The sequence below is a fragment of the Henckelia pumila genome, chromosome 4 (genome assembly GCF_033568475.1).
Source record: "Henckelia pumila isolate YLH828 chromosome 4, ASM3356847v2, whole genome shotgun sequence".
NCBI lineage: Eukaryota > Viridiplantae > Streptophyta > Magnoliopsida > Lamiales > Gesneriaceae > Henckelia > Henckelia pumila.
The window spans coordinates 210952823-210978564 of record NC_133123.1 but is presented as its reverse complement, the minus strand read 5'-3'; the positions used below and the strand labels follow the sequence as shown (position 1 = coordinate 210978564).

At 37.3% G+C, this 25742-nt stretch overlaps 1 protein-coding gene and 1 pseudogene across 1 annotated transcript; both read left to right on the top strand.

Moving 5' to 3' along the window:
• The first annotated feature begins 389 nt into the window (after positions 1 to 389).
• LOC140866024 (uncharacterized) lies at positions 390 to 17061 on the top strand. Its single transcript, XM_073270879.1, has 10 exons — positions 390 to 525; positions 675 to 791; positions 1248 to 1426; positions 1531 to 1622; positions 2206 to 2277; positions 2379 to 2485; positions 8492 to 8547; positions 9221 to 9395; positions 15539 to 15850; positions 16047 to 17061. The coding sequence occupies exons 3-10, from the start codon at positions 1274 to 1276 to the stop codon at positions 16874 to 16876; spliced, it is 1797 nt and encodes a 598-aa protein (XP_073126980.1). The 5' UTR covers positions 390 to 525; positions 675 to 791; positions 1248 to 1273; the 3' UTR covers positions 16877 to 17061.
• On the top strand, positions 5305 to 7132 carry LOC140865040 (calreticulin-like; annotated as a pseudogene).
• Positions 17062 to 25742: the final 8681 nt, after the last annotated feature.

Sequence of the window (25742 nt, the reverse complement as noted above, 5' to 3'; positions counted from 1 at the left end):
TTTTAATAGTATGAATAATATAAATATATATTTAACCATAAAAAATAATAATACAAGATATTAAAAATATTACAATACTAGTTTTAAAATTTTAAAATGACATTATTTAAAAATAAGTGTTTTTATGCCCATAATAAAAAAAACACAAAATTATCTTTTATTTTTTAAAAAAACTGGCGGGTCGGCCCGCTCCGGCTCAACTCGTGGCCCGTTTAGGCCAGCTTCCAAACATGCTAGTAAAACCTTGACCCAACCTGTCAATTTTTCATGATTTCATGGTGAGGTGGGCTGGTGCGAGGGCCTTACCGGTTTTGACGGCTCACCCACTGTACAGAAGTATATTGGACTTGACTGACTTTCAATTTAGTTTGTTTTGGGTTGGTTTTTGTCCTAAACCTACAAAGAACAATTTGTTGCCCTTAACCCAATACTTGCATCTGTTCTTAACCCAATTCTTGCATCAATCTGATTTCTCCATTGTTGCCCATCCTCATCTTCGAACCAAAAGGATGCGTAAAGTGAGAGGCAAGTCTTTTGTTTTATTTTGTTGTTTTTTTAAAATTAATTTTGATTCTGGTCTTTTCTCATGTTTATCTGCGGAAAACGAGTTTATGTACTTCGAGTTTTGTTCAGTTCAGTTTTCTACGAATTTACAGAGTATCTTGTCGATTTAGGTTGTAATGTAGCTCCTCCCAGTATAGAGCACCAGTTCATGCCGAGCTTTTCATGGAAATCTGTGGAAAAGAAGATCGGAAAACGTGGTTGGACTAATTTGTAAAACAAGTTTGAAGGTAAAACATTAATGGTCAGTTAAATAAATTTTTTTTAAATGTGATTTCAAATGTTTGTGACACTACTGATTTGAAGTGCTCTGGTTGGAAGGTTGAAACATCATTGTGCGGAAAATATGATAGCCTTTTTTTTTTTTAGAAAAAGAAACATCATCCTATTTGGGATCAATAGAAGAAGATGATAACCTATTTTTAAATATTTTTTTTTAAAGCGTTTGGTTTAATCTGTTTAGATAACCTTTTTTTAGTTTTTGTTCAGTTAATTAGTTGTTGATCGAGCAGAATATAGTATCCTAACTCAAAAGTTAAAACACTATTTCTGTTTTAAAAAATAATTAGTAAGTGGAAAAAAAAACTGCGCGATTGTTTCTTTAGGTCGCTCCGCTGTCGATGTGCTTTTGGGATTTTCTCCTGCCAGCTTTATTTTACTCCACTTATTTTTACTGTGACACTCAGGGAAAGAAAGGGAAGAGTCACAAGCTATGGATCACACACTATTTGAATATAACGAAGGCCCAATACACGAACCCGACGATTTCAAAACTGTGCTTTGGTTCAGTTGGGATGACTGGCGGTTTGTCAGAGAATCCATTTTCTCCTCTTCTCCAGATTTAGTTGCCTCCGTCCTTAAAAAAGTAAGTACTTTATGCAATAACTAATTTAGCATTTATTTTATGTTTACGTGATTGAATAAACAGCGTTTCTTTTGTTTTTTGGTTTGTTTTTTGGGGTTTTTAAGATACGGACATGGCGGAGTAGGAGCTGCATTCCTGTGCAGGTTGAAGTTACAGCTTCAATTATTGAAAATCAACAGAAAGATCCTTACTTCAGGTAATTTTTGTTTTGTTTACACGTTATAAAAGAAGCATGTTCTGAGTTGGGTGTGATCAATGTGTGATAGTGTGTAACTTTTTGTCTAGTTTTGTGGAATTGGGAAACCAATAGGATTCTTGATGCTTTAGTTTTTCATGGGCCCATTAAACTTATCCTTTTTTTGCCTTCCTTTGTTAGGAGTAACTGTTATGCCTCTTAGTAAGTAAAATCAAGAATATCATTATGCTAGTTTGGAAGGCCTTTTGGTTTGTTTGTTTTTATATAGTGAATACTTTCTAATGAAATTCGACAAAGATGATTTTTTTGAATTGATCTGTTAATACCTCCTGGAATCTCAGCTACAGAATATTTCTTTAAGGTGTAGAAAAATATATATGTCTATTTCTTATATTGGCACACTTTTTTGGGATGAAGTTACACAGACCTCGATGAGTATAACATGCATTCTACGGTATTACAATAGTGCCTGCATCAAATCCAGTTGATAGGTTGCTGAAGGAGTCTTAATGTGATTGTGCACATTGAACATTACCTTCTACTTGTCTTTCTATAGTTTCTATTTCTGTGTTTTTTATCGCAGACATGATTTGAATGAAAGTGCTCGGCAGTCAGAGGAAGCGCTGTCCATGCAATATTGCATGGCAATTATGAGGTAGCTATTCTATTTTCTGTTTTCAACATTTTGCACTTTAAGTTTGGGAAAATGTTTAATTCTGTTTCCTTTGGCTGTGTTTGTTTTTCGGTTTTCCAAAGGCTTGTCAATGGCATAATTGAGAAAACACGGAGAAAGAATGACATTTCAATTGGTGAGGCAGCTGATGCCATTGGCATCCCACGAACGCTGATTGATATTCGTCATGGTGAGTGACCCCTTCACATTTTTTGGGTTGAATTGTCTTCTTTTAATTCTCTCAATAGTGTTTTGATAGGAATGAGAGTAAATTGGGCCGAAAGGACTATGAAAAGCCCATTACTGTATATCTATATCTTCTATATCTTTACTATCTTTACTATATTATAATACTTGAGAGACACATAAAAACTGCATTTGGTATGACAAGAGGACACCATGTTTTTTTTTCCCATTTTACCCCTCTTTTTAACTCTTCTCATGTCATAGATTCCTTGCACACGGTTGTCAAAGGGCAAAAGAAAAATAAATTTTTCATAACTTCCAACCTTTTAATTTCTTCCCACATCTCCATAACTTTCAACCTTTTAATTTCTTTCCACATCTCCATGTTTCATCTCTCTCCCACATCTGCAAAACAACTTTAATTTTCCTACAAAGTAGAAAAGAATTGAATCGTCCAATTCTGAAAGCCAAAATATCAAGTAAAGATCGGAATTCTCTTCTCCAATGCAAGGTGTGTTGCTACTGTTTTGGTGTTTTCTTTTCCATATCTCAGTCGGATTTTTATGCTTCATTGTAGTGAATTTTTTTGATTTCTTATCATCTATCTAATTTTTTTTCTACAATTGGTGTGAAAGATGAGTCAATACCGATTTTATTCGTGGGCTTAGTGGTCATGACCCGAATGTCTTGGGAGAGGTCATAAACCATTTACAATTCACCATTTTGTATTTTCATAATTTAATTTTCTGGTATAATGTTTTTTTCTTCTATATCCGATTCTACTTAGATTTGTTGAAGACTAGAATGATTTTTTTATGATTTGTTATTTGATATTCAATTTTCTTTATCGTGTTCTTATCAAGTTTTTCTGGGTTTTTAAGAAAATTTATATTTTTTAACATCTTCAGTTTTCTTTATCATGGTTTTTTTATTTATTTTTATTATGTGCTCAAATTTGATTTGAAAGTAAATAGCTTGGAGATAGATTTAATGCTTTTGCTTTGGAAAATTAAACTTAGAATGAGATGCACTATTTAATATGTCAAACACTATATGCCATATAAAAAAAATCAATATATTAAATTATACATCACATTTTATTTGTTACATACGCATAGCGTGTGCCACTGCTGCTAGTTATCTATTAAGTAAGAGCATTTTAGTGGCATACCAAGTTTTCTTTCACAAAATACCACTTGCCCACAATTTTGTTATTTTTTGAACTAAATACCATTCAAAAAATAAAACATCAAATATTAACTTCAAAGGCATTTTAGTGGCATACCAAGTTTTCTTTCCCAAAATACCCCTTTGCCCACAATTTTGTTATTTTTTGAACTAAATAACAATTCAATAAAATAAAACATCAAATATTAACTTTAAAGAAACTTCAATCTCAACATATTTCAAACAAATTTAATTTTGTGCACGGATTGTGTGCAAAAATTTGCTAGTTCTAGAAGAAAAAAGGCAGTGCACGGGGGGAAGGGAATATCGAGAGGGAGTGAGGAGTTAATTATTTCATTCAGCATATTTTGAATATGATTACTAGCAGTTGCTGGGGGAAGTTACAGAGCAGGGTCTCTGGGATTGTAATCATTTTTGCTTATCAATATATCCTCAATTTCTTAATAATACTTATTTTCTCGGTTAAGAAATTGGACTTGGACCTAACTCACCCCTCTTGAACCTAACTCACCCCAAAAGCTTAAGAAATTGGACTTGGACCTAACTCACCCCAAAGCTAGCTCAAAGAGGACTTGGACCTAACTCACCCGAAAAGCTAGCTCAAGAGGGAGGATTGTCTTTGTCTATATATTAAACTCTTAGGATATTTACCCGACCGATATGGGACACACCAACACATCCCTCTGACGCTCAGGAATGAAACGACTAGAGCGTGGAGACATTAACGGGTGGCCCAACTATAGGCAGTCCAACACATAAAGGTGGAACCTGGGCAGTTAGCTCAATAATCGTCGATTCGAGCTACTCCACGTATTCTCTTGCCCTTAAGCCGTTCTCTCTCAACGAGATAATTGGATACAAAATGACCTGGTCAGGACCGTGGAATGTGACATCGCCTCCAGGCCCTCCACGTTGTGTATAGTGAAGGTTTGCACCCATGGTTTTCAGTTCAGACTCGGAAACCAGTATGTTGTGAACAGTTCGCCTTTTTCCGAGAGTGTAGGGGGTGTTGTAGGGACAGAAGAATATCAGTAATCTTGTGTATTTTTCTATTGGATGTGAGATCATCTAGCAGCGTATGGCCTCTAAGCAGTGTTTTTAAAACCAGACCGGACCGGCCGATTCGACCGGTTTGACCGGGAACCGGTCGCTCGTCCGGTCCGGAATACCCCAAATAACCGTTTTACCGGTTGGACCGTCCAGAACCGGTCAAGAACCGGTCAAAACCGGTCGAACCGGCCAAGAACCGGTCTCAAGAACCGACCAAGAACCTGTTCAATCGGAATTTTGAACTTTTTTAATTTTTTTTTTGAAAATTAGTTTTTTTTTAAAAAACTTTAAACTTTAATTTAATATTTTATTATATATATACATGATTAATTGAAATTTATACATTTAAAAAAATATTATTTTAGTGTTATTAGAGTTTTTTCAATTACTTTATTTACTTATAAAATTATATAACTATAATTAATATTTTGAATATATTTATATCGTTATTTATTTTTAAAACTAGGATAAATATATTTTTTTGTCTATTTATATACATCTTTTAGGTTTTAAATTTTAACATATATTATTAATTATATTATATTATATAAACGGTTTTCCGGTTCGACCGTCCGACCGGTTAAACCGTTTTTTCAAGGTAAACAAGTTCGATCACCAGTCCGGTTATGAAAACATTGCCTCTAAGTAATTAACTACACCCATCTTTCACACCCCAAGGCGTCGAGGAGCTTTAATCTCCAACAAATTATGCAATTGGGAGTTGATTCCTCCGGAGCCGATTGTGTATCCCTTACATTGGGCGATCTCGTGGTGAATGTGAGCATATGATTTTGTGCATTCTTGTAAAATTTAGTCAATGGTTTTTGTATCACTAAGTGTTAGACCTAACGGACATCAATAGAGCCAGAGGTAGTCATCCCTTCAAATGAGAAAGGTTCAAAATTTAATATTTGGATTTTTAAAAAAGGTAACCAACGAGATTCTTATATCCATTCCATAATACATACAAACTTGTAATCTCTCCATTGGGTAGCGATTAAGCTTAAAAAATGGAAATAGAAGGATTCGAAATAACTGAAAATCGATAGAAATTAACCAACAGAAGTTCTCAAGGGCATTTTGTCAAGCACCCATTTCACAATGCATACAATGAGCAAAGCATGTTCAAGCATGTGGCATACAAGTTTATTTTCCACAAAATAGCTGGCATTCTTCAAACCAATCATATAATCTTTACGATAAGGGTTTTCCAGTTCTCTGTCAAGAATCAACAGAAACTTAACTGTGGCGGTGGATACATGAAATTGCTTAGCGGTGAAGTTGACCAGAAGAAATTTGGTGGTGACACTTTTTACATTCATGTTTGGACCAGACATCTGTGGCTACAACACTAAGGAAGTACATGCTATATCTCACATACAATGGGACAAACCACTTGATCAAGAAGGATGTTCCATGTGAAACTGACCAACTGACTCATTTCTATACTTTCATTCTCCGCCCTGATGCTACGTAGTACGTACAACATCCTCATTGACAAGGTAGAGAAGCAATCTGGTAGCTTGTATTCGGACTGGGATCTTCTCCCTCCAAAGACGATTAAGGACCCATGAAGGCCAAGAAGCCTGAAGACTGGGATGACAAAGAATGTATACTTGACCCTGAAGACCAAAAGCCCGAGGGTTAAGATGACATTCTGAAAGAGATTCTAGACCCCGATGCCAAAAAGCTAGAGGATTGGGATGAGGAGGAGATGGTGAGTAGACAGCACCAACCATTCCCAATCCTCAATATGAGGGTCCATGGAAGCCAAAGAAAATTAAGAACCCCAACTACAGTCGGAAGTGGGAGACACCATTGATTGATAATCTAGACTTCAAGGATGATCCAGATCTCGATGTTTTCTCGAATCTGAAGTATGTAAGCATTGAGTTGTGGTAGGTCAAATCTGGAACCATGTTTGACAATGTCTTGGTATGTGATGATCCCGAGTATGCTAAGCAGCTAGCTGAAGATGCATGTGGAAAGCGAAAGGAGGCTGAGAAGGCTGCTTTTGACGAGGCAGAAAAGGAGTGAGAAGAGGAGTCAAAGGCGGATCCAGCTGATTCGGATGCTGAGGATGGAGATAATGATTCTGATGCAGAAGACAATGAGGCTGATGACGATGCCAGCTGGATAGATTCTAAGGAAGACAACCCTGCAGTTGATGTGGATGATGATGAACTTTAGGACACTCGGATACTGTTGGTATTATCGTAAAGTCCGCTCTTAAACTAGAAGTTGAGCCTGTTAAGGTGCTCCACAATTTTACTTTTCTAAATTTACTGGTTTTAGATCTCTTTTTTTTTGTTAGAAAAAGGCTTAATTGTTCCCGGCCACGTTTAAAAAACTGTGGCAGATTGCTTTGATTTCGTGCAATCAAAAAACTTGTAGAATCATGTATTGTTCTAGATTATGAGACAGTGCTCAAGTTGCGCGATTAAAAAAAAAATTGGTGTGTTAGTTATGTCACACATCGGTTGGATAAATATTCTTGGAGTTTAATATATAGACAAAGACAATCCTCTCTCCTTGAGCTAGTTTTTGTGGTGGAGTTAGGTCCAAGTACAATTTCCTTAACATGGTATCAAAGCTCAGGTTCCACCGTTATGTGTTGGACAGAATTTTTCAAGCTGCAAGGCACCAAGCTTAAAATGAGTTCTGCATATCGCCCCCAAACAGACAGATAAACTGAGGTTTGAAACGATGCCTTGAGACATATTTCCATTGTTTTGCGTCAGAACACCCACGAACTTGGGCTTAGTGGATACATTTGTCAGAATTCTAGTACAACACCACGTGCCAATCAACAGCAAGGATGAGGCCTTTTGAGGTTGTTTATGGAAGAAAACCTCCAACCATTGTGCGTTTCGTACCAGGGGAGTCTCTTGTGGCTACTGTGTCTCAAGAATTGAGTGATAGAAATGAGCTCTTGAGGCAGATCAGCTGTAATTTGCAGAGGGCACAACAACGAATGTTGAAGCAGGCCAATGTTCACCATCGTGATATTGCATTTGAAGTTGATGAACCGGTTTTTGTTAAGCTCAGCCCCACTGCCAACAGTCCATATGCCGAAGAATTTATCAAAAGCTGGCAGCCCGATACTATGGTCCTTCTAAATTTCTGCAGAAGCTGGGTAAGGTTGCTTATAAACTACAGTTGCCTGCAGGTTCGAAGGTTCATCCAGTGTTCCATGATGTGCTTGAAAAGGGCTTTAGGTGACCAATTTGGTGAAGCGAGCTTACCTGCAGAAACGGCCACTGATTTGGCAGTTGATTATGAACCAAAACAAGTGCTGGCCAGGAGGTATAAATCTGTGGGAGATGATGAAATTTTGCAGGTTTTGGTTCGATGGAAAGGTCCTACTTTTAGCTACTTGGGAATATGCTGCTGTAATGGCTACTCAATTTCCTACTTTTAGCCTTGAGGACAAGGCTAATGTTGAAGGGAAGAGTATTGATAGGAATGAGAGTAAATTGGGCGAAAAGAATGATGAAAAGCCCATTATTGCATACAGAGGAGTTAATTATTTCATTCAGCATATTTTCATTATGGTTATTAGCATTTGCTAGGGGAAATTATAGAGCAGGGTCTCTGGGATCGTAATCATTTCTGTTTATCAATATATCCTAATTTTCTTATGATACTTATCTACTTCTTGATTCTTAGTGTTCTTGTTCTTTGGTAAATAAAATCCCATCAGTTTTCATATATCACGAATTTGTTTGTGTTCTCTTATCTGTGATCTGTATTTGATATGGGATACTTGCAGAGGGTTCTCATCGTGATCTCCCTTCTCTTAAACTACTCCGCGGTGCCTCAGAAAAGGTCAGTTTTGATTCTAACTAATGACTAATAGCTTGTTATCGTATATTATGTTTTATGTTTCTCTGTATTTCTCGATTGTCTTTTTGCATAAATTTTTTGTGATTCTGCCTTTCCTTGAAAACATTGGCTATGTTTGGATCTGTTTCTGTGTTTTTCGCAAATAGTTTTAAGAACATAATTCTTCGAAAATTTTGGACAACATGTTATATTTTCTGTTTTGTTTTCCAAATATATCCAACATTTGTGAGGAAATAATTTATGGGATGATTTCATATATTATCGATGAAAAGGTTAATCTAGCAAGCTTTAAACGTCCAGGGGCGTTCAATTTGTTGTAAATGTCCCGTTGCAACATATATTGCATTGATCATTCATGTCTCAAACACCCCTTATTCCTTTTCTTTTTTGAAAACCTTGATATCTGTTTGCTTCGGAGGCCAGTTGACATGTTACCTTGGAATGGTTACAGAAATAACTTTGGTGAAACATTTAATCCCTCCATTTATCTATTCCCTGAAAAACAATTGAACTTCTACGTTCTTCTGTATTGAATTTTGTTTGCCATCTTATAATGTGTTCTTTGAGTTTTATGGTGTCAATGTATCTTTTAAATGACTATTGCAGTATTTTTTTTGAGATATTGATGCTGTCAGATCTGTTATTTAATATGCAGGCACTAGATTGGTTGATATCATATTATTGGGAACCTCAAGAAAAGGTCATTCCAGATCAAAACATTGAGAAGGAAAATATGGAGAAAAAAATTAAGCACCGATTACAGAAAGTTGCTCTGTGTGAGAATGCAAAAATAGCTGTGAAGGCTAGTAATTCAAGCCCCGAGGGAAAATGTGAGTTGATTTTTTAATCTTTCTTTAGTCGAATCCTGATGCATTTGAGTTATACCTACTTCTTTTACGACTGTAGCATTCTTAATAATTGTTTTTATCAGCTGTGTTTGCACAATACATCTTTCTCCACCCGAACATCAAATTATGCAGCCTCTCAAGATTCACTTTGGTCGTGTGGATTTTATGAACTTATAAGAATTTAGATAGCTTACAGTTTCGGTTCGAACTCCATACAAACTTACAAAGTATTATAATAAGACATGAACTTCATTTATGGCTTAACATAGCATAAAGATTTGACAATGATGGTTTTAAAAAGTAAATTTTTTCCCCTAAATGATGGATGAATGCCAACGACTCAAATCACTGCAAAGTGACAAATCAGTTGCATGTATTCCTTAGCTAATTCTATTGCTGGTGAAAAGCACCCGATGCAGTGTAGGTTGATGGATTACCTAATATATATGTCTTTTACATGGAAGTTTTATGTCACCCATGTTTATAGTGGATGATATAGTGATTATGCTACATTAAGTTACCGTGTACTGTATACCTAACCGCCAAATAAATCTCTTTCTTGCTTCTGGAAAGCAATCATATTCTAACTCTGCTGAAACCTGAGCGTAGGATTTTTTTTTTTTTTTTGTATTTATGAAAACACATTTGAATGTATAAGAAACCAAGTTTAACTTGCCATATATATGACATGTAGAAAAAAGGAAAGAAATATTGTATTTAGTCTTAGAATATTTGACTTATATTTATTCCTTATTTCTTGTCTATTAATTAAGGTTAGATTGTTAATAGAATATAGAAATAAGTTTCCTATTGTGAGCAGACCAAATACAAGGAATATATGCACAGGAAATAAGAGAACATTTTATCAGTGGTATGAATAATATTTTTCTCATATCAAAGATGTTACAAAGATCATCATTATATACACAACTACCAGCCCTAATTTAATGTGACATAATATTATCTATGCTTAATTATAATCTACAAAAAAGAATAAAATATTAACTAATATTTCTGTACAAATAAGATATTTTGTTTCCTTTTCTCCACACTCCCCCTCAAGTTGGTGCAAAGATATTGATCATGCCCAACTTGCTTGTGAATTCTTCAAACTTTGGTCGAAAATGTCCTTTAGTTAAACCATCAGCAACTTGTTGTCCTGAAGGAACATAAGGCATACATATCACCCCACTTTCTATTTTTTCTTGATAAAGTGTCTATCAATCTCAATATGTTTGGTCCTATCGTGCTGACTGGATTATTTGCAATGCTAATAGCTGACTTGTGGTCACAAAACAACTTCATAGGAGTTACCACTTCTATCTTCAATTCTTCCAAAACCATCTTGAGCCAGAGTAATTCACATACTCCATTTGCCATAGCCCTTAGTTCTGCTTCAGCACTGCATCTCGCCACAACATTCTGTTTTTTACTCCTTCAGGTAACTAGGTTTCCCCACAAAAAAGTACAATACCCTGAAGTTATCTGTAGTTGATCCAGCCCAATCAGCGTTTGTAAATCCCTCTATACTTCTCTGTTCACCCCTCTTGAATAGTAATCCTTTCCCTGGAGTGTTCTTTAAGTATCTCAAGATTTTGTAGACGGCTTCTAAGTGTTCCTCAAACGGTGAATGCATGAATTGACTCACCATACTCACAGCGAAGGCAATATCGGGTCGTGTGTGAGAAAGATAAATTAACTTTCCCACCAACCGTTGATATCTTCCTGTATCAACAGGAGTTCCTTCAATCACATTTCCGAGTTTCAAGTTTGGGTCTATAGGAGTATCACTAGGTTTGCAACCACTCATCCCGGTTTCTTCAAGTAAATCCAAGATATATTTTCTCTGTGAGACATATATCCCATTTCTTGATCTGGCAACTTTCATTCCCAAGAAATAACGCAAGGGACCCAAATCTTTGACCTCAAACTCTGATGCGAGACACTGCTTCAGTCTTGTTATTTCAATTTCATCGCTTCCTGTTAAAATTATGTAATCAACGTACACAATTAGAACAGACACATTTCCACCCTTTGTATGCTTCACAAACATAGTGTGATCGGATTGTCCCTGAGTGTAGCCATGTTTTTTTACTGATCTGGAAAACTTTTCAAACCATGCTCGTGGGGACTGTTTTAGTCCATAGAGGGAGTTTTTCAGTTTGCAAATTCTTCCTTTAAATTGATCCTCAAATCCTGGAGGAGCATTCATATATACATCCTCTTCCAATTCTCCATTGAGAAAAACATTTTTCACATCTAACTGGTGCAGGGGCCAATCCAGATTTGCAGCTAGAGAGAGTAAAATTCATACTGTATTTAGCTTTGCCACTGGAGCAAACGTTTCTTGATAATCAATCCCATATGTTTGAGTAAATCCCTTGGCAACAAGTCTGGCTTTATATCGCTTCAATGACCCATCAGAGTTGATTTTCACATTGAACACCCATTTGCAGCCCAATGTTTGCTTTCCTCTAGGCAAAGTTACTATTTCCCATGTGTCATTCTTTTTCAAGACACGCATTTCCTCTAGAACAGCCTCCTTCCAATGCGGAACAGATAGAGCCTCCTGTATAGACTTAGGAACATCCACACTATGCAACTGAGAGATAAAACTGGAATAGGACTTAGAAATATTCTTGTAGGATACATGGTTAGATAATGGATGTTGGGTACATGTTCTAGTGCCTTTTCTAAGGGCAATGGGAAGATCTAGAGACCTGGGAAAAACAATTTCACTGTGAGATGGATCAGATTCATTACCTGGATTTGGAGGAGTTGTGACATCAGATTCTTTTCTTGGTTTTGACCCATGGTCATGTGGGATCACGGGGCCTTTCCTGCTTTGAGGTTGTCTTCTCGCATAGACTTGACCAAACAGACGCTCATTGTCACCCATTGTTCTAGTGCCGCTCTCATTGGTGGACGCTAACTCTGTTGTTGTTGTTAGTGGTGCGAGACTCATGTCTAGATCAACCATGACATCAGAATGACTTTATTAGGAGAGACAAGGTCAGGAAACGAGTCTTCAAGTATATTCTCCCCCTGAAGATGAGGAAAATAGGCTTGAGACTCAAAGAATGTGACATCCAGTGAGACGAAAGACTTTTTTTTCTGTGGGTCAAAGCATTTATATCCTTTCTTGGTTGAAGAATATCCAACAAAAACACATTTCAATGCCCGAGGATCCAATTTATCTCGATCATACACATGAACAAAGGCGATACATCCAAACACGCGAGGTTGTAAGTCAGAGGGTAAATGTGACAAAGGAAAGCTGTCTTTAAACATTAACAAAGGTGAACGAAAGTTTAAAGTTCTAGAAGGCATCCGATTAATCAAATAAGTGGTAGTTAGGATAGCTTCTCCCCACAAGTACTTGGGTACTCCAGTGCTGAACATTAGAAACCTAGCCACTTCTAGGAGATGTCTATTTTTGGGAAGTGCGAACACAAGAACTTTGATGAATTATCCCATTTTCCAGAAAAAATGTCCTTAGAATTTGATTAAAGTACTCCTTCCCGTTATCACTACGCAATACGCGAACATTTTTTTGAAATTGTGTCTGAACCATAGCATAAAAAATTTTGAAAACATGTTCAGCTTCAGATTTTTCGCTTAGCAAGTATACCCATGTCATTCGTGTATGATCATCAATAAATGTGATAAATCATTTTTTTTCCAGAAATTGTTGGAATTTTAAATGGTCCCCAAACATCACTATGAACAAGGGAAAAAGGTGTAGATGCTTGATATGACTGTGCTGGAAAAGTGGCACGATGATGCTTAGCAAATTGACACGCCTCACACTGAAATTCAAAGGTTTTTTTATGCTTAAATAAAGCTCGTATCTCAAATATGACAAATTTGGATGTCCTAATCTCTGATGTCATAACATTAAATCATTGGTGCTCGAGTTCGGTTCAACACAGGATTGTTGAGCTTGTCCATGCGAGCTTGATCTCTTAAAGTAGTAGAGCCCACCGTTCTCCCTAGCATTGCCAATCGTCATCCCCGAGTCTGAATCCTGAAATTCACACAGATTTTGAGAGAATTTAGCATCACATTTCATTTCTTGAGTTAACTGGCTGATTGACAGTAAATTACAAGAAAGATTAGGGACATGGAGAACATTATGCAAAATCAATATTTTTGAAATGGCGATGGACCCTTTTCCTGCAATTGGGGATAAAGATCCATCGGATATTTTGATTTTCTTGTTTCCCGCACATGGGGTATAGGATAAGAATAATTTAGATGAACCTGTCATGTGGTCGGTTGCTCCAGAATCTACTATCCATGGATCATCAAATAATACAGATGTATGTAAGGCTGTATGTTGGAAGAAGTTACCTTGTTGAGCTAATGAACTAGAAGATGAGGCAGATGTGGGTTTTGAGAGCTGTGTGGATTGGAAAAATTTATACAATTGTTCTAATTGTTCCTTACTAAAAGAAGTGTTCCAGAGGCTGCCCCTGTTTCTTCTCCATCTTCAGTTTGATTGGCTCTGAATTCTCGGCCCTTTTGCTTTGGGAATTTTGGCTTCCAGTTTGGTGGTTTGCCATGCAATTCCCAATATGTCTCCTGTGTGTGGTATGGCTTATGACAGTGTTCACACTTGATTCGATCCCCTCTCAGCCATTGTCGAGGTTGCTGGTTACTGGTGTTTTTGGACACAAGGGCAGACACTTCAATAGCAGGCACAGGTTTGACACTTAACATTACCCGGCGTCTTCCCTCTTCTCTTCTTACTTCTGCAAAAACTTCGCTTAGAGATGGCAGGGGTTTCTTCCCAAGAATTCTGCCACGAACATCATCAAGCTCTCGATTAAGTCCAGCAAGAACACATATACTCGATCATTTTCCATGCGTTTTTGGTACTTTATACTATCATTCTTGCATTCCCAAGATTCTTCATAACACAAGTCTAATTCTTGCCATAATGCTCGCATTTCATTGTAATAATCAATCACGTTCCTTTCCCCTTGCTTGGAATTCCACAACCTGGTTTTCAGTTCAAAAATCTGTGAAGAATTCTCCAAATCAGAGTATGTCTCCCTCACAGCATCCCAGACGTCCCTAGCAGTTGGAAGAAACAGGTAGGTTTTCCCAATTGAAGGTTCCATGGAGTTTACAAGCCATGCAATTACCATAGAATTCTCAAATTTCCAAGAATTCCACTTGGTATCGTTCTTCTCAGGTTCCTTTGTTTCTCCTGTCAAGTATCCCAGCCGTCCCTTGCCGTCAATCACCAATTTAATGGACTGGGCTCATTCCAGAAAATTTTTACCATTCAATTTATGAATGGTAAGATGGACTGATGAGTGATCAAGCCCATTAGGGTACAAATCTTGGGATTTCAGGCCCACAACAACACTGGGGATTTCCGAACTCTCTTCATTTGACCCAGACATAATCGCACTTGTTCAGGATCTGCAAGGTGTCGGATTTGTTCCCCAAACTCGTCGCCTCTTCACACGAGATGCACCAGCGTTGGTTTTATGGCCCAGGCAGAGTTGCTGCTTTGCAGGAGATGAACTTCTGTTTGAATTTCAACGGAATCACGATTTGAATGATGTGGAGGGTGAGGGTTTATCAACCCAGATGTTAGTACTCCTTTCACAAGGTTCCCACTTGCGTTATCAAAGCCTTATGGCTCTGATACCATGTGAGCAGACCAAATACAAGGAATATATGCACAGGAAATAAGAGAACATTTTATCAGTGGTATGAATAATATTTTTCTCATATCAAAGATGTTACAAATATCATCATTATATACACAACTACCAGCCCTAATTTAATGTGACAGAATATTATCTATCCTTAATTTTAATCTACAAAAAAGAATAAAATATTAACTAATATTTCTGTACAAATAAGATATTTTGTTTCCTTTTCTCCACACCTATATATAGTGTAGGGTTGTACTGTGAATAATTATTCAGAAAAGAATATATTTCTACTGCACATATGGCTGTACATGTTTCCCTCGTTCTTGTTAATCTTCATGACACTTACGTTCTCTATGATGAATTTATTGGGCTTCTGCTTTTTGCATCTTAACATTGTCTTATATTTGCAAGGGTCCTAATCTCTGGGTGGGAAATGCCCTAACTTTTCAGGTTTTAAGAGCCAAGTTAGGAAATTGAAGAACCGGCACTCCAAACTATTGAAGAAAGTTCTCCTTTTGTATTCTTCATTTTCTTCTCAAGTGGCACATGTTCTGTTGGAGTTCTTGCTTAGTGCATTAGAATCGTCCAATTTAAAGAAGCACTCGCATGTTGATCTGAGTATTGAAAATAAGCAAACTTCATATGATGGCTGGAAATCGATTGTTTTGAAATTATCTAGAAGGGAACCAGAATTTCTTGTAACGCTTGCTGACACAATTCTTGAAAAGATGGAAGCTCAAGAAGTGATGAATTATGAATCAGGTAACTAATCAATTGCTTCTCACCTTATTCTCGCATTTTCGTAGGGCATGTAATGTTGGAATTTCATCTATTGTTGTTTATATATCCACTAGGAGTTCTATTATGCACGTAATCTTGCTGGCTGCCTTTGTACAATTAGTTTGGAGAATCATTTCTATATTCATCATGGTTTAATGATTATGTGAATCTTCATCAGGGGAACACTTGCCTCTAGAGAATTCACTCAAGGCTCACGGATTTGAGTTACTTTTGAGTTTGTTTGAGTCGTTTATTCCACATTTGAAGATGTTAACTACTGCTAGTCATGAAGAATCTTCAGAATGCCAAGGTTTTCTGGCCGAGAAATGCAAGGCATCTTTAACTGGACTTCTTCATAGATGTCTTTTGATATCCTTTCCTGAAAAAAAGCAATTAATGGAATCTGCCTTGATTATCGCACATCTGATCGGCGACCTCTCTTTGCACCATAAACTCAAGAAACTTTCTTCATTGGGACTATCTGATTTGGAACCAAACTCTTATCCCCCAGGTGATTTCATCCCCCTTTCTCAACTAGAAGAATCTCTCCTTTACGCTGAAGAGAAATTTGAGTTGATCAAACAGTCTCGAGCCAATGGCAATGCTATAAAGCGAAAAGAATCCGAATCCAGACCAAAGAGTAGTCGGGATGTGGTCAAATGGTGGAAACCTAGTCCCTTGGGCATGCTTCCTTGTGCAACAGGTTTTTCAGGCCGTCTTCCATTCCTTGAGTGCACCAATGAAAGCTTAGAAGTAACATTATCGGAGACCAAAGAGTTTAGGGAACTGAAGCAATGCAACAAAAGAAAAGCCGAGAGTGCCATTCAAGAATTGGCTGAGATATCTGTTAAGAAAGTAAAGGAGACTGAGCCAGATTGTGAATCATACAATGGAGGCGATGTTAGTTTAGAAGGTGTTAAAGGGCATCTGATGATCGATGGAGTACGGAGGAAAGTTAGGGATCAGGAGTTTCTTGCCATTGCATCTGCAGTAAGGTTATTAGTTTGATTATTTTGTTCGTCTAAAGTCTGTGTTCATAGAGGGTCTTGGAGTTGGCCCTTGGGGAAGGTATTGTGGTTTATCATCATTTTTCACAATTTGGATAATTTTTCACGGTAAAACTAGCACCAATTGTCAGATATTATAACCGACTCATTTATCATAACTAGAAGTGGTGTACGTGCGTTGCACGTAAGAAAATATTGATAATATTGATTAAAAACATGTATTTGCAATTTTGATAATATTTAAAAAAATCTGAATATAATCATTTTAATATTAATTAAGTTAATCTAAAAATGTATGAATTTTTTCGATTTTATATTAATTTATTTTATTTTCCTAAAATCATTCGATTAAACATTTTAACACAATTTTTTTCCAATTTTTTTTAACTTCCATGGACCCGTATTCATCAAAAGTTCTACGAAGATCAAACAAGCATATATATATAGACTTTGATCAAGAAAAATTCGAGCTTATAAAGAAAATGAATTCACCAAGATAACTTGAAGCACAAGGGCAACATACTACCATTAAATAATATCTATCTTAAGATAAGATTACACTTATTTATCTATATTATCATTTTATCTAATATGATATTTATATATATATATATATAATTCAAAATAAATGTTAATTAATTACTTGTTTGCCTTATTTTTTTTCAACATAAAAATTGTATGTTATTCACTTACATTATTCAAAAGAATATCGCTGCTTTAAAATAAATACATATCTAAATAACGCGAAAATGGGGAAATATGGATTAGAAATTCTCTAAATAATTTCGTTTAACCTTTAAGATATATATTTTTTTCAAAGTCCACCACAAAAAAATCAGAATTAAATTTTCTGCAACACTTAGTTCATATCAATTAATTGAATGGATTCCATCAATTTAGAAAATGTTAATGTTATGACATAAAATATTGAACTAAATTACATGATATCCAATTAACTGTAATTATTTCTTATTGAACTCTACCTAACATACACGAAAATATATTGTCTGCGTATATATTTGTTTAGTTACGGGTGATTGCAAAATCTAGAATTTTAGCCACATAAAATTTCATTGCTTGTAGAATATCTTTAACTTGCTGACTTATGTGTATCTTTCTTCTAAGTGTTACTTCTCAAGTTTAAGTTTTAGATCCAATCTTAGTTTTTTTAAGCGGAATCATTTTTATAAGTTCAAGTTTTATCATTAATCTTGATCTACCATCGGCTCTCAATAATTAATTTTCATTCGAGTTCGATGCCTCAACAGTAATCCATTTCAAATCGTGTTTCACATATTTTTGGAATGTGATTCATGATCATGATTTTAATAAATTATAATGTCACCCAATATTCATGTCGTTGAAAACATCGATTATGAAAACATATACGTAAGTCCATCATTAATGACCAATTTCTTGACCATGTATGATTATTTTTGCCTAGTCTCATTTCATCGAGTTTTAAGCTACAATTTTGATAAACTCTTTCCCTTATTTTCCACTTAGATTAGACCTAAGCATGCTAACGTGTTTTCATGATCTGAGAGACCTAAAAATTACTGTTTCAAAAGTTAGTCCCCATATTATCTTTGGTGACATGCATCCATTGTTCCTAAATCTTAAGTTGGTGTAATAGCTGTTTTATAGCGCCGTTTCAGGTTGTCAACCTCCATTTCTTAACCAAGGATTTCCTAAATATGTGTAATAATAATTCTACGAACATCCTTTAACAAAAAAAATAAAATAAAAGCAAACCAATTATTCTTAGCTTTCTTCAATCCTCACCTAGGATTTTGTTGAATTTGCAGTTTCCATGGTATTAATTTGTTTGTCGATTTTGCTACTATGATGCTCTTCTTCTTTTGATTTCACTGCCACAACTCGACCCTAATTATACAGCTCAGAGATTTTGATTTGACTAAATAACGGATTGAATTCGAATATATTGATCGTTAAATCCGAAACACCTATACCCTGCAACACCTATATACATCGATGTAATGCACACCTATGACGTATATAGGTTTTGTAGGGTATATACATCGGTGTAATGCACATCTATACCCTACAACACCTATATATGCCGGTGTAATGCCTTGCCAATTCAATTTTCTCCTGACATAAGGTCCTAGCTAAAATTGATTTTCTAATCAAACTGAATTGAAATTCCAGTTTCATTTGGTTACATATGAAGAGTGAAATTTTTTAGGGCACACGGCACCACAAAAGGTAGAAAAAACCTATGAGAAAACCTGTGAACCACACGTTGACATCACAAAATACCACAATAGAACTAAGTCCAACTATCAGACCTAAGAATGGACCCATCTGCCATCCAAAAAAGAAAAAGATATATAACAGATGTACAAACAGTAACAACAGAATAAAACGAAATTGACAAATATTAACAAAAAACCAAACCACAAAAACAAAGAAAGACAGATGCACACACCACATTTGAAACCACAAAACAACATATATTAAGATGAGATAAGAAAAAGGGGCTAATTGCATTCACATCCCCTGTGAAAAGTCTAAAAGGCATAAAAAATCCTGTGTAAAATTAATAGCATGTTAGACCCTATGTTTTAAAAAAATTATCATAAAAACCCCTATGAGAGGGTATAAATGTGCCTGAGTTTGTATAACATAGGGGTGAAATGTGCTACATTTTTATAAACTGAGGGATGCATTAGCCTATTAATATTTCTTAGGGGGTTTTATGCCTTTTAGACTTTTCACAGGGGGTGTGGATGCAATTAGCCCTAAGAAAAAGTAAAAAAATCAAAACACCAAAAAAAATCAAGATTAACCATCATAACAGTAACTCAACACATGAAAAAAAGACAATAAATACACGAACAAACAATAATAGCGACCAAGTAAAATAAAGTGACCCAATTCTTAAAAAAGATAAATAACCTGCATACCAAACCATTAACACCAACTGTCCTTGTACGACAAATTTTAACAAACACACCAATAAGAACACACGAAGCAGATAAACAAAAGAAAATACAGAAGGTTCTGTTGGAAAACTGGCGAGTTCCCAGACCAATTACGATTGATACCCGGTGCAGCGGAAGTTTAAAAATTTTTCATGGAACGTTTCCATGGTATGGGTATCAACCGTTCATCGATTGAATTACGTGTGTGTAAAATTTAAATAACAAATAAATAAATTTTACCTCAAATCTCGCAACGAGATTAATGGACACCAACAGAACAATTCTGCTCTTGTTGTCTCTCCCTGGAACCGATGAACGCCTTCAATCAGGTCCACGAACAGAGGTTTAATCCCTCTGATAGATTGCACTAGAAAATCTATCAGAAGTTTTCTGCGAAGAGAATACACGAATTTGATTCGTTATTCCTTACTGCGATTCAAAATCACAGACCGGAATTTTCTCGGGCAGAGGGGGAGGGTTCGGCCGATTTGTTGAGAGAGAGGCTAGGGTTCGATTTTTGCTCTGTCTCAAAAATTATGACCTGTTGTGTTTAATTTCTGTACTGAAATAACTTATTTATAATGCAGGCCACTAACTCCTTAGGGCCCATTAATCATAAGCTGGGGCCCGACAAGCAAAGCCCGCTCGTTCAGAAATTAATATAAAATTTATCGTGACTCCGATTGATGAACCGATTTCACCAATGTGTACAGAAACCATTTCTGCACGTTTTAAAGTCAAAATAAATTTTCCTGAATCCGAATTCAGTGGTTTCCAAAAATGTCCATCCCTATGTCATTTTAGGAAATCCTACTCCCTTACTCTTATTTAAGAAGTCCAACTCCTTAGTTCATTAAATTTAACTCTTTAAATTTAACTATCTCAACGGGGATTAAAACTCCATTACACTGTGTGACCCTCAATGGTTCAGGGATACAGCTAGCCGTGGGCTCACAACTCCTTGTGACTCGGAACAACACTTTCCGACTTGCCCAACGAATCATGGTAAAGCGCCTAGCAACATCGCCCCATGATTCCCTAGGTATCACTGATAGTGCCTACAAGAACCAGTAGATTTTGGTTAGCGTACAGTACGGTCCCTTCATCCATATATCCCGATCGAATCAACAACCATTGGTATATCGAGAGTCGCTCAAGATTCGATAACTATGCAATACATCTTGAAGATCAAATTAGTGACATCGCATGTGCTACTAAGAAACCATTTCTTAAATCACATCAAGTACTCTGGCCAGAGATTTGTCACACTAATATCTCCTCAGATCGCATAGGATATCCACACTCGCAAGTATGTGGTGAATCCTTGACAACAATGCATTGACTCCTATATGTGTCGTAACTGTACCCAATCTCGACACCTGATGACCCCCTCAGAGTCGGTAAACGAGTCAAAGCACAGTACTAGCATATAGAGTCTCCATGATGTTTCAAGTCGTAAGGACTAATGGTGTACAACCAAAACCGCGGACTTTATCCACTCGATAAGTGATAACCACTTGGAAAGTCCGGATAGGGTAGTTCGACTATTCATCCTATGAATATCCATTTGCATGCTTCGAACATCTCCATGTTCCCTACCAATGAAACGTGGTACTCCGCATCGCAAATGCTAGTCTCAAACTCGAGCGATCCTTATCCTTATTATCGGACGGCTCAATCGACTAGGAACGGTTTTAGAATATACAGTGACTATAAGATGTATTTCATGATAGACATCTCCATGTTCTACCACATCTTACATAAACTATAGTATATTCAAGGTCTTTATCAAAACAACAATAGTATATCACAATATAACAATATGAAGTAATATAAAGTCATTGCCATAAAAGTGTAAATAATATTAAACAAAAGATTGTTTATACAAAGAGTCAACAAAGCCCATAGCCACACAGTTGGCTCACTGGGCACCCACTCTTACAATCTCCCACTTGCCCTATAGCCAACTAGTCATACTACGTAGACCCATTGCTTCGCGATGTTTGTCAAACAATGGTCCTGGCAAAGGCTTAGTAAGTGGATCAGCGATATTGTCTGCAGAGGCCACTCGTTCGACACTGATGTCTCCTCTTTCCACAATCTCCCGGATTATGTGGTATTTCCTCAGTACGTGTTTGGATCTTTGATGAGACCTTGGTTCCTTTGCTTGAGCAACGGCACCCGTGTTGTCGCAGTACACCGGGACTGGACCAACAAATTCAGGAATGACGCCCAACTCTTGGACGAAATTCCTCATCCAAACGGCCTCTTTAGCAGCAGCTGATGCTGCAATGTATTCAGCCTCAGTGGTGGAATCCGCTGTGGTGTCCTGCTTGGAACTCTTCCAAGAGACAGCACCGCCATTGAGCATGAACACAAATCCAGAGGTTGACTTCGAGTCATCCACATCACTTTGGAAGCTAGAGTCGGTATAGCCTTCCAGTTTGAGTTCTCGTCCTCCATAAACCATGAACATATTCTTAGTCCTTCGCAAGTACTTAAGAATGTCCTTCACGGCTTTCCAATGCATCTGACCAGGATTAGACTGATATCTGCTCGTGACACTCAGAGCAAATGCTACATCCGGTCTGGTAGATATCATCCCATACATGATACTACCTATAGCTGACGCATATGGTACATGTGTCATATTCTCTATCTCTGCATCAGTCTTGGGACACATAGACTTGGATAGAGAAACTCCATGACACATGGGTAGATGTCCTCTCTTGGACCCATCCATTGAAAACCGTTTCAATATGGTATCGATGTAGGTTGATTGAGTGAGTCCTATCATTCTCTTAGATCTATCCCTATAGATCTGTATCCCAAGAATGTAGGATGCCTCACCCAAATCCTTCATCGAAAATCTACCTGATAACCATATCTTTGTTGACTGTAACATCCCTACATCATTCCCAATGAGTAGGATGTCATCAACATAAAGTACTAAGAATGTCACCGCATCCTTAACTACTTTCTTGTACACGCAAGGTTCCTCCGGATTCTTGATGAAACCAAAATCTTTTATTGTTTCATCAAATTTCTGGTTCCAACTTCTTGATGCTTGTTTTAGACCATAAATTGATCTCTGAAGCTTGCATACCTTATGCTCGCTTCCCATGGATGTGAACCCCTCAGGCTGCTTCATATAGATTTCTTCCTTAATGTCTCCATTAAGAAAAGCAGTCTTCACATCCATTTGCCATATCTCATAGTCATACCATGCAGCTATGGCAATTAGGATTCTTATGGACTTGAACATTGCGACTGGTGAAAAGGTTTCATCATAGTCAACTCCTTGCCTTTGAGTATAACCTTTCGCCACCAATCGCGCCTTGTAAGTCAATATCTTACCATCAGGCCCAAGCTTTCTTTTGTAGATCCATTTACACCCTATTGGAACAATTCCATCGGGAGGATCCACTAAAGACCAGACTTGGTTAGTATGCATCGAATCCAATTCAGACTGCATAGCTTCAAGCCATAAATTCGAATCCGCATCAGAAATTGCTTCCTTGAAGCTTCTTGGATCATATCCAATGTCGGGTTCATCTTGACCCTCTTCAAGAAGAAGACCATATCGAACTGGAGGTCTAGAAGTCCTCTCGGATCTTCTAGGTGCAGGCGTGTCCAGCAATGGTTCCTGAGGTGTAGGATCGTTATTTTGTATTTCGGGTTCTTCTCGAACCTCTTCGAGTTCCATCATCTCGCCTTTCTTATCCAATAAGAACTCCTTCTCCAAGAAGGTGGCATTCCGTGAAACAAACACCTTTGTTTCAGCAGGATAATAGAAATAATATCCGATTGAATTCTTCGGATACCCTACAAAATAACATAAGCTGGATCGACTATCCAACTTATCTCCCACTGTCCGCTTCACGTAAGCAGGACATCCCCAAATCCTCAAGTACGAATACTTAGGAGCTTTGCCATTCCATAACTCGTATGGTGTCTTGTCCACTGCTTTAGTGTGGACGTTGTTTAACAACAATACCGCCGTTTCAAGCGCATAGCCCCAAAACGAAGGTGGAAGCTCAGTGAAGCTCATCATAGATCGAACCATGTCCAACAAAGTTCGATTACGACGCTCCGATACACCATTAAGCTGTGGTGTCATAGGAGGAGTCCACTGAGAGAGAATCCCATTCTCTTTTAGATAGTCCAAAAACTCGGTACTCAAGTATTCTCCACCTCGATCCGATCGAAGTGCTTTAATACTTTTACCTAGCTTGTTTTCTACTTCAGCCTTGAATTCTTTGAACTTTTCAAATACTTCAGACTTATATTTCATTAAATATAAATACCCATACCTAGAATAATCATCAGTAAAGGTAATGAAGTAGGTGTGGCCATGCTGAGTCCCTACTCTAAATGGACCACAAACATCTGTATGGATCAAATCCAACAGATTTTGACTACGCTCAGGCTTCCCCTTAAAAGGAGATTTAGTCATTTTCCCTTTTAGGCAGGATTCACAAGTAGGTAGAGAGTTAATATCAGACATATCAAACATGCCCTCTCCCACTAGCTTGTTCATCCTCCTTGAGGAAATATGACCTAGTCTAGCGTGCCATAGGTTTGCCGGGTTTTGACTATCAATTTTCCTTTTGTTTGTTGTTGCCGGTTTGTCAATACAATTCACTGGAACGTCTTTTAGTTTTAAATTATATAGATCGTTTTCAAGTTGTCCATTTCCAATTAAACATTCATTCTTGTAAATACTGCAAATCCCATTCACAAAATTACAAGAATAACCATCTCTATCAAGCATAGAAATAGAAATAATGTTTTTAATTAAATCTGGCACAAATAAAACATCTCTCAACAATAATTTAAAACCGTTCTGCAATATCAAACAAACATCTCCAATGGCCGTAGCTTCAACTCTGGAACCATTCCCGAGCCTCAGCTGGGTCTCACCCATTCTAAGCCTGCGACTTCTTGTCATCACCTGCAAATCATTGCAAATGTGAGATCCACATCCGGTATCCAATACCCAAGAAGTTGTATTAAGTGACATGTTTATTTCGATATAGAACATACCCTTTGCAGTTCCTAACTGCTCAAGATACTCCTTGCAGTTGCGCTTCCAATGACCCGGCTTCTTGCAGTAATGGCAAACATCCTTGGATTTTCCATTGTTTGAAGCCTTTGTCTTTTGCTTCTTCTCGGGTTCCACCTTTTTGGGTGGGGCAGAACGTTTCTTGCCCTTCATACTTGGCCCCTTCTTAGCAGAAGATGAGGAGCCCACCAAGAAAGCTGGCTTATCCTTCTTAAGTGTGGATTCATATGTAACGAGCATATTGACCATCTCTTCAAGGGTGACCTCTATCTTGTTCATATTAAAATTTATCACGAATCCATCAAATGAGGAAGGAAGAGATAGAAGCAACAAGTCCACATTGAGTTCATGCTCCAACACCAAATCAAGGGTCGCTAACTTCTGTATGAGCCAAATCACTCGTACCCCATGATCACGGACCGAAGTCCCTTCACGCATGCGGCACGTCATCAACTCCTTAACAGTAGAGAACCTTTCAGCCCTCGACTGAGCCCCAAAAAGTTCCTTGAGTTGCGCGTGAATGTCAGCAGCATTCACCGTGTCCTCAAATCGCCTCTGGAGTTCATCAGACATCGAGGCTTGCATATAGCATTTGGTCTTGATGTCATGGTCCCACCATGCATCAAGCTTGGCCAATTCCTCCACTAACATCAGCTGGTGCTTCCTTCGGAGGTGCTTTCTCTAACACATAGAGCATTTTCTCCGAAGTTAAGACAATCTTCAACTTCCGGAACCATTCCGTATAGTTGGCGCCAGTCAGCTTGTTTTGTTCGAGGATCGAGAATAAAGGATTTCGCGAATTCATTGTATGAAATACTGAAAAGGAAAACAGACATATATCAATGATTGTTTAA

What these genes read in the sequence shown, in the direction of transcription:
- LOC140866024 (XM_073270879.1), top strand. Translation starts at nt 1,274, where the DNA reads ATGGATCACACACTATTTGAATATAACGAAGGCCCAATACACGAACCC. An exon ending in GCTGATTGATATTCGTCATG is followed by an intron (nt 2,486 to 8,491) that starts GTGAGTGACCCC and finishes GGATACTTGCAG; the next exon opens with AGGGTTCTCATCGTGATCTC. An exon ending in TTCAAGCCCCGAGGGAAAAT is followed by an intron (nt 9,396 to 15,538) that starts GTGAGTTGATTT and finishes CTAACTTTTCAG; the next exon opens with GTTTTAAGAGCCAAGTTAGG.